Source organism: Jaculus jaculus, chromosome 2, assembly GCF_020740685.1.
Source record: "Jaculus jaculus isolate mJacJac1 chromosome 2, mJacJac1.mat.Y.cur, whole genome shotgun sequence".
Taxonomy (NCBI): domain Eukaryota; kingdom Metazoa; phylum Chordata; class Mammalia; order Rodentia; family Dipodidae; genus Jaculus; species Jaculus jaculus.
In genome coordinates, this window is record NC_059103.1 from 205807532 (window position 1) to 205823770 (window position 16239).

Sequence of the window (16239 nt, forward strand, 5' to 3'; positions counted from 1 at the left end):
GTGTACACCTTTAATCCCAGCGTACAGGAGGCAGAGATAGCAGGTTCATCGCGAGTTCAAGGCTACCCTGAGAATACATAGTGAATTCAGTCAGCAAGTTAGCCTGAGCTACAGTGAGACCCTGTATCAAAAAACGAAAACAGGGCTGGAGAGATGGCTTAACGGTTAAGCACTTGCCTGTGAAGCCTGAGGACCCCGGTTCGAGGCTTGGCTCCCCAGGTCCCACGTTAGCCAGATGCGCAAGGGGGCACATGCATCTGGAGTTTGTTTGCAGTGGCTGGAGGCCCTGGCACACCCATTCTCTCTTTCTGTCTCCCTCTTTCTCTCTCTGTCTGTCGCTCTCAAATAAATAAATAAAAATAATTAAAAAAAAAAAACAAGAGAGAGAGAGAGAGAGAAACAAGTCCATTCTTAAACAGTGGCCATATTTGACAGGTAGCTGTACCATGGAAGCACAAGGCATTGCTGCCAGTATTGGGTTTTAGTTTGGATTATAATTGATAGGTAAATACAATAGTCACACAAAGATCAAACTGTTAACATTTTTTTTTTTTTTTAGGTAGGGTCTCAATCTAGCTCAGGCTGATCTGGAATTCACTATGTAGTCTCAGGGTGGCCTAGAACTCATGGTGATCCTTCTACCTCTGCCTTCCAAGTGCTGGGATTAAAGGCGTGTGCCACCACGCCTGGCAAACTGTTAACATTTTTAGAACCAATAAATCTTTGAAGAGTATGGTTTCATCTTGCAACCAGGTGGGCTTGCTAACACTATCCCTAGCATAAATGACCCAGCAGAATATGACAAAACGGCCACAAGTTTCCCTATTTCGCTAGGCCTTTGCTTTATGGCAGGAAGGAGTTGGGACCATGTGTTCTCTGATGGGAGACCCCAGAAGCTAGAGAGGAGGAACTGAGCATGCCTAGTTTTTTTTTCCCAATTCACCCATGGGGTAACTTGGTCCTTCCTTCCCTCACCACCCCAGCTTGTCATAAGAATTCATTGAGAAGTAGAGAGAAAGGAGGTCTGCAGAGCACTTTAATGGGGTCCTGCTCCATGCAAACAAGCGAAGCACTGCCAGTACTCATAAAAGCAGCAGTGTACTTGAATGCAGAAGCAAACAGACACTGGGACTGGACAGGCGTGACCAGCCATGAAGCCTGTCTGTACCGTTTACAACCTTTGTGACAGGTCAGATAACCTGGCTGTCTCAGTTTTGACATTGGTAAGATGGTGCTAGCACCTACCATATAGAAAGGGCATAAGGATGACATGAAATGCCATCTTATTGTGCTTTCCATGCCATCACCCAGAATGCCCTGGGTGGCCAAATGAAGGTAGGGACACAAGGGAGACATGAATGGAGTTGGAGGGAAAGAGATGGAGTTAGTTGACGAGGAAGAAGGGGTGCCCAGGTCTGGAGCCCAGAGGTTGGCTTTAAGTTTGCAGTTAACTTTTTTGTTTTATGTTTAGTTTTGCTTTTGAGGTAGGGTCTCACTCTAGTCCAGACTGACATGGAACTCACTGTGTAGTTCCAGACTGGCCTGAAACTCACAGCAATCCTCCTACCTCTGAGTGTTAGGATTAAAGGGGCGTGCCACTATGCCCAGCTGCAGTTAGCTTTCCATGGTGATGTGTAGAGGTTCTCAACAGGGGACGTCTAGCTATGTCTGCAGAATGTTTTGTTTCTCATACATGTGTGTGAGATCATTGGGGAGTTGCTACTGGCCACAGCTGTAGAGGCCAGGGACACCGCCAGCAATACATGATGCACAGGACAACTCCCCATAGGAATTACCCAACCCAAAATGTCAGCATCACCCAGGCCCAGAAACCTGCAACTGTGGTTGCCTCTCATTCTGTGGATAATTGAACATTGATGTTGGGTTATAAAATGTCAAAATTTGCATCATTTTTGAAGATTTACTAAAATCATATATCTCTTCAGATAATTATTTTTGGCATCTTTCACTTTACCAGAAATGAGAAATCCTGGCACACTACTCAGTTAGAAAGGTTGCTAGAGAAAACGGCTGGCCTTGATGCATGGGGACATCGGAGAATGAACAGTGCTAATTGTGCAGATCTCAAAGAGTTCCCAAGATTTTCATCTCCACAGCTGGGTCCATCACAATTACTAATTAGTACCGTAGTATTGCGGCCTTTTCAGAGCTGTGAGAAAGCTTAAATTTTTGCTTCCAACGTGTTCTTAAATTAAACACTCTTTTAAATCCTAATAACGGGATTTTTCGGAGCTGCTCCACCCATGGGCATTTCAGCATTCATTTAGCAAGTAAGCTGCTCCTCAAAGGTTCACTCTTGCACTGCTACACTGAGCCGGGGTTTGCAGTGCTGCTTGTTCAGCTCTGTGCCTCACTGGGACGTACAGGCAGGTTGCAGAGGAAGGCTCTACTCAGCCTGATACATGTGAGCCAGGACCATCTGGAGTCCCACTGACGGGTGGAACCTGTGGCGAGTGGTGCGAAGGGCCAGGTTCCAGAAATCAACGTTTTTTTTTTTTAATCTTTATTTTTATTTATTTATTTGAGAGCGACAGACACAGAGAGAAAGACAGATAGAGGGAGAGAGAGAATGGGCGCTCCAGGGCTTCCAGCCTCTGCAAACGAACTCCAGACGCGTGCGCCCCCTTGTTCATCTGGCTAACGTGGAACCTGGGGAACCGAGCCTCGAACCAGGGTCCTTAGGCTTCACAGGCACTTAACCGCTAAGCCATCTCTCCAGCCCAGAAATCAATGTTTTAATGGCTTCTCTGGGAGTCTCATAAGCTTAGGGGTGCAAACTTATTTCAGCTGAGGAAGGGTTTGGTCTATTGGAAGTCTGAGGTTCTGTTTGTAGAAGTTGGGGACAACTGCTCCCAGAGTGGTTTGGGCTAGAGCTCTCAAATTCCCTTCCCACTGTCCGACAGGGCCTAGACATTTTTACTTCTTCCTCCAAGGACTCATTCTGGCCCCTTGGTCTTGAGAAGTTAGTTGAGGACAGTCTTCCTGAACAAATCTTGTGCTGATTTATCCTCATGCCTCTAGCATTTAGAGGCTGCACCCATAAAAAAGGTGGGAAGAAGGGTTGTATTCTGAATGGGTATCTTATTATGGGATGGCAATTTAAAACATGTTATTTATTTGTAAGGAGAGAGAGGGATGGATGGAGAGAGAGAGAATGAGAATGGGCAGGGTCTTTTGCAACTGCAACCAAACTCTAGATGCATGCTCCACTTTGTGCATCTGGCTTTACCTGGGTACCAGGGAATTGAACACTGACCCAGGCTTTGCAAGCAGGTGAATTTAACTGCTGATCCCTGGGATGGAAATTTTTTAAAAAGATTTTATTATTTGAGAAGGAAAGAGGGAGAGAAAGAAAGAATGGATTCGCCAGGGCTTCTAACCACTGCAAACGAACTCCAGCTACCACCTTGTGCATCTGGTTTACAAGGGTTCTGAGGAATCAAACCTGGGTTCTTTGACATTGTAGGCAAGTGCCTTAAATGCTAAGCTATCTTTCCAGTCCTTGGATGACAATTTTAGCAAAAATGACTGAGGATTTTTGTTTAGGATGAAAATACTGTAGCCTGATTCTTGGCACATGAAAACCTCCAATCTGTTGACAATCAAATGCTCAGATAAGGCTAGAAACCTTGTAAACATTAGTATTACTTAAATAATTTAATTAGAAAGAAGAGCTTTAATTTATACCCAAATACTTAAAAAACTGAGTATTCTAGGCCCCAGGGGCTAAATAATTATTCTCAGATCTGTAGGATTTTTATACATATGATTTACATTTTAGATGAACTCTTAATGGTGATAATCACAAAACACCACATTGGATATTTGTGATGACCTGAGAATCCAACAGAGAAGCAGCCTGAATGAGGCTGTCCCACAGTTCTTCGCAGCAACATCATGTTTCCTGCCATCTTTGCTAGAATGTCATGACTTAGTAGTATATACCTCTGGAGTAAATTTATTTGCAGTGGACAAGAGGATTAATTCTCTGTACCTTGGTGTTCTCAGTTGCAGAAGAGATGATGGCAGTGGTTTTTAGCTCAGTTTTTATCAGGATCAAGTAATATGCATAGAGTGCTTAGGATCTTGCATAGCACATACAAAGGATTTGGCAGTGTTGGTAGTCTTATTTTTAGCTGGGCTTAATAGACCCTATTCTACAGAGATGTCTTGATTTGCTATAACTGTTGTTCTGTCTGAATGGGCTTTCAGGTTTAGTAAAAAAGATAATCCTATGCCAGATTGATGCTGGCTCTAAGTAAAAGAAACCCAGCTCCGTGTAGCTTCACAAAAAGGAAGTCTACAATTTTACCCAACAGTGTGTTGAGGTAGAGAAGACTTCAATGCTTTAAAAGCCATACCATCCACAATGTGTTTTATCCTACAACAGCAGGTCCCCTCATGACTGAGTGTGAGTACTAGTGGGAACTAGATTGCCATCCTTCTCCACATTCAGTAACAAGAGAGACATCTCCAGGTATAGCACACCAAGCAGGCTCTCCTGTCACTGACTGGGAGTACATGGCTGGGGTACTCATCCTTCTTATACCATGTGGCTGCCATGGGCTGTTCAGCATATGGTTCTTCCAGCAGGAGAAACTGAGTACCATGCCCTGGACCAATGTGGTTAAGCACAGTCCCATGGAGTTGTAGTTGCATAGACATCAGAAGACCTAAGTTCTATTCATTCTATTCAAAAGGACACAGAGATAAGGGAAGCTATATAGGTAACCTCAATGTCTGATATGTAGGGAAGGATTTCAAAAGCAACATGTATTCATACAAATTCTAGATTCCTTTTTTTTTTAATTTTTTTAAAAATTATTTATTTATTTATTTGAGAGCAACAGACACAGAGAGAAAGACAGGCAGAGGGAGAAAGAGAGAATGGGCGCGCCAGGGCTTCCAGCCTCTGCAAACGAACTCCAGACGCGTGCGCCCTCTTGTGCATCTGGCTAACGTGGGACCTGGGGAACCGAGCCTCGAACCGGGGTCCTTAGGCTTCACAGGCAAGCACTTAACCGCTAAGCCATCTCTCCAAATTCTAGATTGTTAATATGGTTTTATGCACACACGCACGCACATACACACACACAGACATGTTATATAAAATATTTAGCCTTTGGCTGGAGAGGTGGTTTAGTGGTTAAGTCTCTTGCCTGTGAAGCCAAAGGACCTATATTCAACTTTACAGATCCCACATAAGTCAGATGCACAAAGGTGAGGCAAGCACAAAGTCACATATGCCCACTAGGTGGTGCAAGCACCTGGAGTTTGATTTCAGTGGCTGAGAACATGATGTGTCAATTCTCTTTCTCTAAAAGAAAAAAGAAAAAGATAAAAAATTAGTCTTTCATGTTAAAGGTTAATTAATAATGTTTGTATTTCAGAAAATGTTAGCAAACTCAAGAAACTTGAATATTTGAATCTAGCTTTAAACAACATTGAAAAAATTGAAAATTTGGAAGGTAAGTATTTCCTTGTTGTATTTTATTATGAATTAAATACAAATTTAAAATCATTCTTATACAGTATCAATATGTATGCTCTTAAAATTGATATTTTAGATAAATCTCATATTTATTAATTCCAGTAAAAATTCAAACACTGGTGTGATACATAAATTTAAGACAGAAATACATTTCCCACATGTCTAACCTGACCTCCTTACCAGGGGTAGCTGCAGCTGCCATTTAGGTAAATATGATATGATTTTGTCTTATTTTGTTTTCCGTCAGTGGGATCATAGTATAAATATTATTTGAAAATTAATTTTATCCTGGAAATTACCTAGCTAAGGGTGGGGAGAGGAGGTGGCAAGGGAAGTGTGGCAGTTTGATTCCTATGTCCCCCATAAACCTATGTGTTCTGAATGCTAGGTCTGCAGCTGGTGGCAGTTTGGGAATTGGATGCACCTGGAGGTGGTATATCTCAGGGCTTGGCTTATAGATGTTATAGCCAGTTTCTCCTTGCCAGTGTTTGGCACACTTTCCTGCTAATGTTGTCCACCTGATGTTGGCCAAGAAGTGATGTCCACCATCAGCTCATGCCATCATTTTCCCCTGCCATCTGGAGTTTCCTTTTGAGTCTGTAAGCCAAAGTGTACTCCTTCCTTCCATAAACTGCTCTTGGTAGAGTGTTTTCTGCCAGCAACATGAAGCTGCCAACAGTAGTAAAATTGGTACCAGAGGAGAGGGGTTGTTGCTGCAGCTTGGGTCATTTAGAACAGACTTGAGGGAGGGATGTGGAAGGATTTTAAACTTTGGCCTAGGAGACAGCTTACAGTGCTGTAAGTACAGCATGATGGACCGTTCTGGTCAAAATTGAAAGACATAAATGCAGTAAGAACTATGGACTGTGAGGTTTGGCTTATAAGAGTGAGAAGGAATTTTTCCTAGACTGGACTAGAAGCAGTTTGAGTGAGAGGATTGCTGCAATGCCCATATCCTGAGAACCTGTGCAGAGTTGAATTACATAGAAATGTACTGGAATGAACAGAGAGAGGCAAAGAAAAAAATGAAATATTTGGACCAAAACTTCTGCCCATTCAGCTGCTTGATTGTTTGAGAGATTATAGTCTTTGAGATTAGGCCAGCCCATCTGCATTGGGACAACAGGAAGAATGCAAAGTCTTTTGAAGGGGCCTGAATGTTAAAGGAGTGTCCTGTTCCTTAAAGTCTGATTTATTTCCTTCTTAGGTTAACAAGTTGGTAGCCCATCTGGTATTATGGAGTATAAGAAATACAGGAAAGAGAGGGTCATTGAATTTGCAGTGCAATTTTGTTTTTGGAATTGGCTCTAGGCAAAGTGAGGCAGGCTGGTTGGATAGAGGCCTGATAGGGCCATGAGGATGAACCATGTGCTATAGGAGAGACCCAGTGGAGACCCCAGAACTATGGAATGGCTGCCAGAGAGAGCTTCTGGCACAAGATGAAGTTTTCCAGGACTCTGAGTAGCCTAGATGGAGGGGCAAAATTGGAACTACAGAGACTTGTCACTGGTTAGAATAATTGGATTTGGAGACAGATTTGGAGCTATGGAGTTTGATGTTTGCCTTGTTTGTTTTAAATGTTGTATTGGCTAAAAATATCTTTGATATGCCAAGTTACCATATTTTGAAGTGTGAATGTTTATTTCATTATGGGCTGGGATCTTAATTTTTTTGGTATTACAGCTCTGTAAAAAGACATTTTAACTATGGACTATGGGGACATTTGAATATCATTAGGACTGATAAAAAACTATGAGGACTTTGATAGTTGGACTGAATGCATTGCATTTTGTGTCATGGATGCTTATAAATGTATGGGGGCCAGGGACAAAATGTGGTAGTTTGATTCAGGTGTTCCCTGTAAACTTATGTGTTCTGAATGCTAGTTCCCTAGCTGGTGGCAGTTTGGGAATTGGATCATCCCAGAGGGGATGTATTGTTGGAGATGGGCTTATGGGTATTATAGCCAGCTTTGACAGTGTTTGGTACACTCTCCTGCTACTGCTGTCCACCTTATGTTGGCCCAGAGGTGACGTCCACCCTCTGTTCAGGCCATCCTCTTCCTGCTGTCACAGAACTTCTCCACAAGTCTGTACGCCAAAATAAAGGCTGTCCTCCCACAGACTGCTCTCGGTCGAAAGTGTTCTGCCAGCAACATAAAGATAACTGCAACGGGAAGTAAAAATCAAAATTCGATTGAAATAAAACATAATGAAACTTAATTCTTTGTATGCTAATAAAAATACATTACAAAAAATAAATAACCTAACTTTCTTGATGGTTAGGAAAAGAGGCTTTGTATTGTAATACTCGGTTTGATTTAGCTAACCATTGTCTGCCAATGGATATCTGAGAGGGTTTCAGTATTTTGCTAAAGCTAGTTGACTGCAACAAGCATACTCCTACCATTCACTGTGTCATGTGCAGTTTTTTTAGGATTTTATTTAGAAGAAAATTCCTAGATTTAAATATTCATATTTGAAATATACTGCCAATTTTTGTCTTGAAAAAGATTGCGTCAGCTTATACTTGCACCTGATGGTCCATGTGAGTGCCCATTTCTGCACAGCCTCACTAACCCTTCAACAGCAATGTGCTGGCTGCTAGGCTAGGAATATGGTTGTCTAGCCATTGTTTTATTTTCCAGATAATTTCTTATTATTGTCCTTTGCTATCACCTTTTAGATACTCATTGGTTGTTAGTGCTTCTTTTTGTATGAATTCAAATCTGCCCACTTGAAAATGTACTGTTGTACATTCCATATATTAATCCACTATGCATGTTACAGATGGCTCCCTTTAATCTACTACTTTTCATTTATTTTAGCTATGATTCTATTATGTAGAAGGCTTACCTTTCAATACTCAGCTACCAATCTTTTTATGATTTCAAAATATAGCATATTTTTATATTAAGTTGTTTTAATGATTTTTTAATTTTACATTTAACCTCTATAATACATTTTAAATTTATCATGTAATGATAAATTATTGAAAGAGTTGTACCTTGTGTCTTTTTCTTTTTTTGTTTTGTTTTGAGGCAAGCCCAATGGACTGGCCTTTTTTTTTTTTTTTTTTATGAGAGAGTTAATTGGCACACTAGGGCCTCCAGCCATTGTACTCAAACTTCTGATGCATGTGCCGGCTTATGTGCATGTGCGGCTTTGCACATGTGTCATCTCGTGTGTTTGACTTACGTGGGGCCTGGGGAATCGATCATGGATCCTTAGGCTTCACAGGCAAGTGCCCTAGCCACTAAGCCATCTCTCCAGCTTTGGACATTATTTTAAAAGTGAAATACATTTTATGTACCATAGAATTCACTGTTTTAAATACACAATTCAGCAGTTTTCAGTACATTCATTATGTTATTCATCTCTATCCATTTCACAAAATATTCATCATGTGAAAAGAAACATATCATTTACTATTTACTTCCTACTAACAAGTGAGCAAACTTACTTTCTCTCTCCATAGTGTTCCCATTATGAACATTTAATATAAATGGATTTATAAAATATTTGGTCTTTAGAATGCAGCTTTTCCACTTAGCCTATTTTCATGCATCCTCTACAGTGGACCCATTTCAGCACTTCATTTCTTCTGTGGCTAAAGAAAGCTTGGGGACACTGCATTTGTGGTTTCCTTGTGTAGTAGACAGCTTCAGGTCACTAAGAAGAACTTCTAAACCAGGCACAGTTATGGAGGAAGTGATGTTTTTGAAGCTTACAGATCCAGGGGAAGTTCCATAATAGCTGAAGAAGGTGGCCTGCTTTCACAAGTCCAAGGGGAGAGAGAGAGAGGCCACAAGCTAAAACTCTAAAGCCAGACCACAAACAAGCACACTTCAGGAACTCCAGGCACTTTGCATATCTTTAGATTGGAATTGCAAATCCCCTACCACACCTTAAGGCAGGACCCTAAAGTCAGCCCAGAGACATGTCCTTCAGCCAGGTGGCTGCAGATCCAAACTATAAACTAATTAAACATGGAATGTATCGGGGCCATCTCTTCAAGGACAGCACTTTCTTAGGTGATAGGCATCATGAGTTTAAGGCCGTCCTAAAACTAGAAGAGAATCCAGATCAGCCTGAGCTAGAGCTAGAGTAAGAACCTATCTTGAAAAACCAAAAAAAAGGAATGTGAACTTTCTCATATAAGTTCCTATGTGAACATTTTTTTTTCTAGTTTTCCAAGTTGGGGTTTCATTCCATCCCAGGCTAATCTGGAATTCACTCTGTAGTCTCTGGGTGGCTTCAAACTCATGGTGATCCTCTTACCTCTACCTCCCGAGTGCTGGGATTAAAGGTGTGTGCCTCCACGCCCAGCTATATGAACATTTTCTAAATTATTTTATTTTTTTTTTTAATTTTATTTATTTATTTATTTGAGAGTGACAGACACAGAGAGAAAGACAGATAGAGAGAGAGAGAGAGAATGGGCGCGCCAGGGCTTCCAGCCTCTGCAAACGAACTCCAGACGCGTGCGCCCCCTTGTGCATCTGGCTAACGTGGGACCTGGGGAACCGAGCCTCGAACCGGGGTCCTTAGGCTTCACAGGCAAGCGCTTAACCGCTAAGCCATCTCTCCAGCCCCTAAATTATTTTTAATGAGACAGAGAGTGAGACAACAAGAATATTGGCGTGCCAGAGCCTATAGCCACTGCAGTCGAACTCCACATTTATGAACTGCCTTGTACACTTGTCCAACCTTGCACGTGTGTCACCTTTTGCATCTGGCTCATGTGGGATCTGGGGTGTCCAATATGGGTCCTTAGGCTTCATAGGCAAGTGCCTAAACTGATAAGCCATGTCTCCAGCCCTAAACATGTTTTTAATTAATTTGGTATGTACTTAGGAATGGACTTACTGGATCCTATGATAACTCTGTTTACCATTCTTTTACTAATTATGAGTTACTGTATGAGTATATCACACGTTGTCCCCATTGCCCTTGTTTTATGCTCTTATATCCTCTTTCCCTTGCCTCCATTCCCCTGAGGACCCTCCTCAGGCTGGGTATTGGTATTTCGTATGGGATCATAAATGCTTAAGTTAGTCTCTGTGGAGACAGTCAGTGCCTCAGGATACTCCTTTGCACACTGTAGCTCTTACAGTCTTTTGATCCAGTCCCATTTCTGCAATGTTCACTGATCCTTAGTGGTGGGTTATACATCTACTTTAGTGTTAAGCTCTTTGTACCCTCTGGATTTCTGCTTTGATGAGTTTTGAGTTCTTAGTGTCTCTTACTATCTCCCTGGAGCAGGTTGTCATGTTAGCAGTGCGAGAAGCACTTTTGAGGCACTTTCAAGTTATTTCTCAAAGTTAAATGGACTATTTTTCTGTCCATGCTAGCATTTTTTTGATTTTAAAAAAATTACTTACTCATGCATGTGCATGTTTGTGTGTCTGCCATCCATCTCACCATCAGAGTGAGAGTTTTGAGGTGGTAGAAGCCCACCTTGGGCTTTTGTCTTTTTATGTGAGGTATTGGGATCAAACTTTGGGTCTTCCAGTTTGAGTTGCAAGTACCTTACCCTGAGCCATCTACCTACCTCCACACTAGCAGTTTCTAAGGGCTAACTGTCAAATCGTTAATCTTTTCAAAGAACCAACTTTTATTTTTTATTGATTTTTCTCTCTAACCTTTATCAGTTCCTTTTTCTTTTTTGCTTTGTTTAGTTGTTCTTTTCCAGTTTCTTTATATGGTGTGTGTGTGTTTAGTATGTGTGTTGCATGTGTGTATGCTGTGTATCCACATGTATGTGTAGATGTATCTGGAATTTGTTTGCAGTGACAGGAGGCCCTGATGTGCCCATATTCATTCTTTCTCTGTCTGCCTCTTTCTTTCTCTCTCTCTCTTCCAAATAAATAAAAAATTTAAAAGCAGCATTTGTTTTTATCTTTAAAACATTTTGTCAATCTTTTCCTCTTAGCTGGAGGGTTTTATCCATTTGGATCTAATGACAAAGTAAACTTTATGTTCAGCTATGTGTACATGTGCAGAGGCCCAGGGATATGTTGAATGTTTCCTCTATCATTCTTCCATGCTGTTTCTTTGAGATTGAGGCTCATTAAACCTACAGCTGGCTGATCAGTGAGTCCCAGCACTTCTCCAGTCTATGTGTTCTGAAGGACTGGGATTACAGGCATGTGTGGATATGCCCACTGGGTTATGTGGTTGCTGGGGATTAAACTCAGGTAGTCTAAGGCCCTCATGCTTGAAACCATTTCCCCAGTGAAGTTTTCCAGTTTCTGAATGTTCAAAGTTAGACTGCTAATTTGATCTTTCTTCACTTTCATATGTAGTTATTTACAACTATGACTTCTTTGAGCATTACTTTCCATACATCGTTAACTTGTGGTGTGCTGTTTTCTTTCTGTTTTAATTAACTTCTAGGTATGTCTCTTGTGATTTTTCCTTGTGATTTCCTCTTTGACCCATAGCTTATATAGAATTACTTATTTTCTACATAGTCATGAATTTCCACAAATGTCCCCCTTTGTTGAGTTTTAGTTTCTTTCCATTTAAATCCAGAGAACATACTTTCTATGATTTCAGTCATTAAAAATTTATTGAGTACTCAGATACTTGTTAAGAGAGCACAGGTAGAACCGGAACCACAAAAAAAAAAAAAAAAAAGGCAAATATAAATACACACCTTTCAATAATATCTCTTAATATCAACGGCCTCAATGCCCCAACGAAAAGACATAGGCTTGAAGACTGGGTTAAAAAGCAGGATCCTACAATTTGTTGTCTCCAAGAAACTCACCTTTCTACAAAGGATAGACATTATCTTAGGGTGAAAGGTTGGAAGATGGTGTTTCAAGAAAATGGGCCTAGAAAACAAGCAGGGGTTGCTATCCTAATATCTGACAAGGTAGACTTCAGTCCAACATTAGTCAAGAAAGATAAGGAAGGTCACTTTATATTGCTTAAGGGCACACTCCAACAGGAGGACATTACAATCCTAAACATATATGACCTAACATGGGGGCTACCAAATTCATCAAACAAACACTATTAGAACTAAGGTCACAGATAACACCAAACACAGTGGTAGTGGGTGACTTTAACACCCCACTCTCATCAATTGACAGGTCATCCTGGGAAAAAAAAAACAGAGAGGCATCTGGACTAAATGAGGTCATAGAAGGAATGAACCTAACAGATATATACAGGACATTTCATCCAAAGGTTGCAGAATATACATTCTTTTCAGCAGCACATGGAACATTCTCTAAAATAGACCATATATTAGGACACAAAGCAAATCTTAACAAATTCAGGAAAATTGAAATAATTCCTTGCATTCTATCTGACCACAGTGGAATGAAACTACAAATCAGTAGCAAGAAAGGCTATGGAGCATACACAAAATCATGGAAACTAAACAATACACTACTAAATGATGAATGGGTCAATGAAGAAATCAAAAAATTCATAGAGTCAAATGATAATGAGAACACAACATATCAAAATCTCTGGGACACAATGAAGGCAGTTCTAAGAGATAAATTTATAGCCTTAAGTGCCTATATTAAGAAATTAGAAAGGTCACAGGTAATCGACCTAATGCTTCACCTTAAAGACTTGGAAAAAGAAGAACAAGGCAAACCAAAAATCAGTAGGTGGGAAGAAATAATAAAGATTAGGGCAGAAATTAATGAAATAGAAAGAAAAAAAAAACAATACAAAGAATTAATGAAACAAAAGGTTGGTTCTTTGAAAGGATAAACAAGATTGATAAACCCTTAGCAAATCTGACCAAAAGAAAGAGAGAAGAGACACAAATTAATAAAATCAGAGATGAACAAGGTAGCATCACAACAGATTCCAGAGAAATTAAAAAAATCATAGGGACATACTATAAAAGCATATACTCTACAAAGTATGAAAATCTGAAAGAAATGGATGATTTCCTTGATTTATATGACCTACCTAAATTAAATCAAAATGAGATTAATCACTTAAATAGACCTATAACAAACATGGAGATCCGAACAGTTATCAATAATCTCCCAACAAAAAAAAGCCCAGGCCCAGATGGATTCACTGCTGAATTTTACCAGACCTTTAAGGAAGAGCTAACACCATTGCTTCTTAAGCTTTTCCAGGAAATAGAAAAAGAAGGAATTCTACCAACCTCCTTCTATGAGGCCAGCATCACCCTGATACCAAAACCAGGCAAAGATAGAACAAGAAAAGAAAATTACAGACCAATCTCCCTTATGAACATACATGCAAACATTCTCAACAAAATATTGGCAAACAGAATACAAGAGTATATCAAAAAGATCATTCACCCTGACCAAGTAGGCTTTATCCCAGAGATGCAGGGATGGTTCAATATACGCAAATCTATAAATGTAATACATTATATAACGGGTTGAAGGACAAAAATCACTTGATCATCTCATTGGACGCAGAGAAAGCATTTGACAGAATCCAACATCCCTTCATGATAAAAGTCCTACAGAGACTGGGAATAGAAGGAACATATCTCAGTATAATAAAAGCTATTTATGACAAGCTTACAGCCAACATATTACTAAATGGGGAAAAACTGGAAGCTTTTCCACTAAAATCAGGAACAAGACAAGGGTGTCCACTGTCCCCACTTTTATTTAATATAGTTCTGAAAGTCTTAGCCATAGCAATAAGGCAAGAGACACACATAAAAGGGATACAAATTGGAAAGGAAGAAATCAAGTTATCATTATTTGCAGATGACATGATTCTATACATAAAAGAGCCTAAAGATTCTACTAGCAAGCTGTTAGAGCTGATCAAAACCTACAGCCATGTAGCAGGATACAAAATAAATACACAGAAATCAGTAGCCTTCATATATGCTAACAACAAACACACAGAGGATGAAATCAGAGAATCACTCCCATTCACAATTGCATCCAAAAAAAATAAAGTACCTTGGAATAAACCTAACCAAGGAAGTAAAGAATCTCTACAATGCGAACTTTAAAACACTCAAGTGAGAAAATTGCAGAAGACACTAGAAAGTGGAGAAGCATCCCCTGTTCCTGGAAGAATCAATATTGTGAAAATGGCAATCTTACCAAAAGCAATCTACACATTTAATGCAATCCCTATCAAAATTCCAAAAGCATTCTTCATGGAAATAGAAAAAACAATCCAAAAATTCATTTGGAATCACAAAAAACCTCAAATATCTAAAATAATACTGAGCAACTAAAATAAGGCTGGTGGTATCACTATACCTGATTTTAACCTATACTACAGAGCCATAGTAACAAAAACAGCGTGGTACTGGCACAAAAACAGACATGTAGATCAGTGGAACAGAATAGAGGACAAAGATGTAAGCCCAAGTAGCTATAGCCACCTGATATTCGATAAAAATTCCCAAAATACTCATTGGAGAAAAGACAGCCTCTTCAGCAAATGGTGTTGGGAAATCTGGATATATATCTGTAGAAGGATGAAAATAGATTCTTCTCTTTCTCCATGCACAAGAATTAAGTCCAAATGGATTAAAGACCTTAACATCAGACCTGAAACTCTGAAACTGCTAGAGGAAAAAGTAGGGTAAACCCTTCAACATGTTGGTCTTGGCAAAGACTTTCTGAATACAACCCCAATTGCTCAGGCAATAAAACCACAGATTAATCTCTGGGACCTCATGATATTACAAAGATTTTGCTCTGCAAAGAACACAGTGAAAAAAGCAAAGAGGCAACCTACAGAATGGGAAAAAATCTTCACCAGTTATATATCTGGTAGAGGATTAATATCTAGGATATACAAAGAACTCAAAAAGTTAAATAATAAGGAATCAAACAAGCCAGTCAAAAAATGGGCTATGGAGCTAAATAGAGCATTCTCAAAGGAAGAAATACCAATGGCATATAAGCATCTAAAAAATGTTCTACTTCACTAGTCATCAGGGAAATGCAGATTAAAAGTACATTGCGATTCCATCTCACTCCTGTCAGATTGGCCACCATCATGAAAACAAATGATCATGGGCTGGAGAGATGGCTTAGTGGTTAAGCGCTTGCTTGTGAAGCCTAAGGACCCCGGTTCGAGGCTCAGTTCCCCAGGTCCCACGTTAGCCAGATGCACAAGGGGGCACATGCGTCTGGAGTTCGTTTGCAGTGGCTGGAAGCACTGGTGTGCCCATTCTCTCTCTCTCCCTGTATCTGTCTTTCTCTCTATGTCTCGCTCTCAAATAAATAAAATAAAAAAAAAATGAAAACAAATGATCATAAATGTTGGCGGGGATGTGGAAAAAGAGGAACCCTTCTACACTGCTGGTGGGAATGCAATCTGATCTAGCCATTGTGGAAATCGGTGTGGAGGTTCCTAAAACAGCTAAAGATTGATCTACCATATGACCCAGCTATAGCACTCCTAGGCATATATCCAAAGGACTCATCTCATTTCCTTAGAAATACGTGCTCAACCATGTTTATTGCTGCTCAATTTATAATAGTTGGGAAATGGAACCAGCCTAAATGTCCCTCAACTGATGAGTGGATAATGAAGATGTGACACATTTATACAATGGAGTTCTACTCAGCGGTAAAGAAAAATGAAGTTATGAAATTTGCAGAAAAATGGATGGACCTGGAAAGTATTATACTAAGTCAGGTAACCCAGGCCCAGAAAGCCAGGCGCCACATGTTCTCTCTCATATGTGGATCCTAGCTACAGATGACTGGGCTTCTGTGTGAGACTGAAAAT

General features: G+C 40.1%; 1 protein-coding gene across 4 annotated transcripts in view; it reads left to right on the plus strand.

Moving 5' to 3' along the window:
• Dnaaf11 (dynein axonemal assembly factor 11) overlaps nucleotides 1-16239 on the plus strand; it is a 126901-nt gene that overhangs the window by 12264 nt on the left and 98398 nt on the right. For 3 of the 4 annotated variants that reach the window (XM_045144176.1, XM_045144177.1, XM_004656330.2), the window contains exon 3: nucleotides 5412-5489. The exons of the other annotated variant lie outside the window; for it this stretch is intronic. In XM_045144176.1, coding sequence (XP_045000111.1) covers nucleotides 5412-5489 — 78 coding nt within the window. The remainder of the gene's footprint in view (nucleotides 1-5411; nucleotides 5490-16239) is intronic. 4 annotated transcript variants of the gene reach the window in all.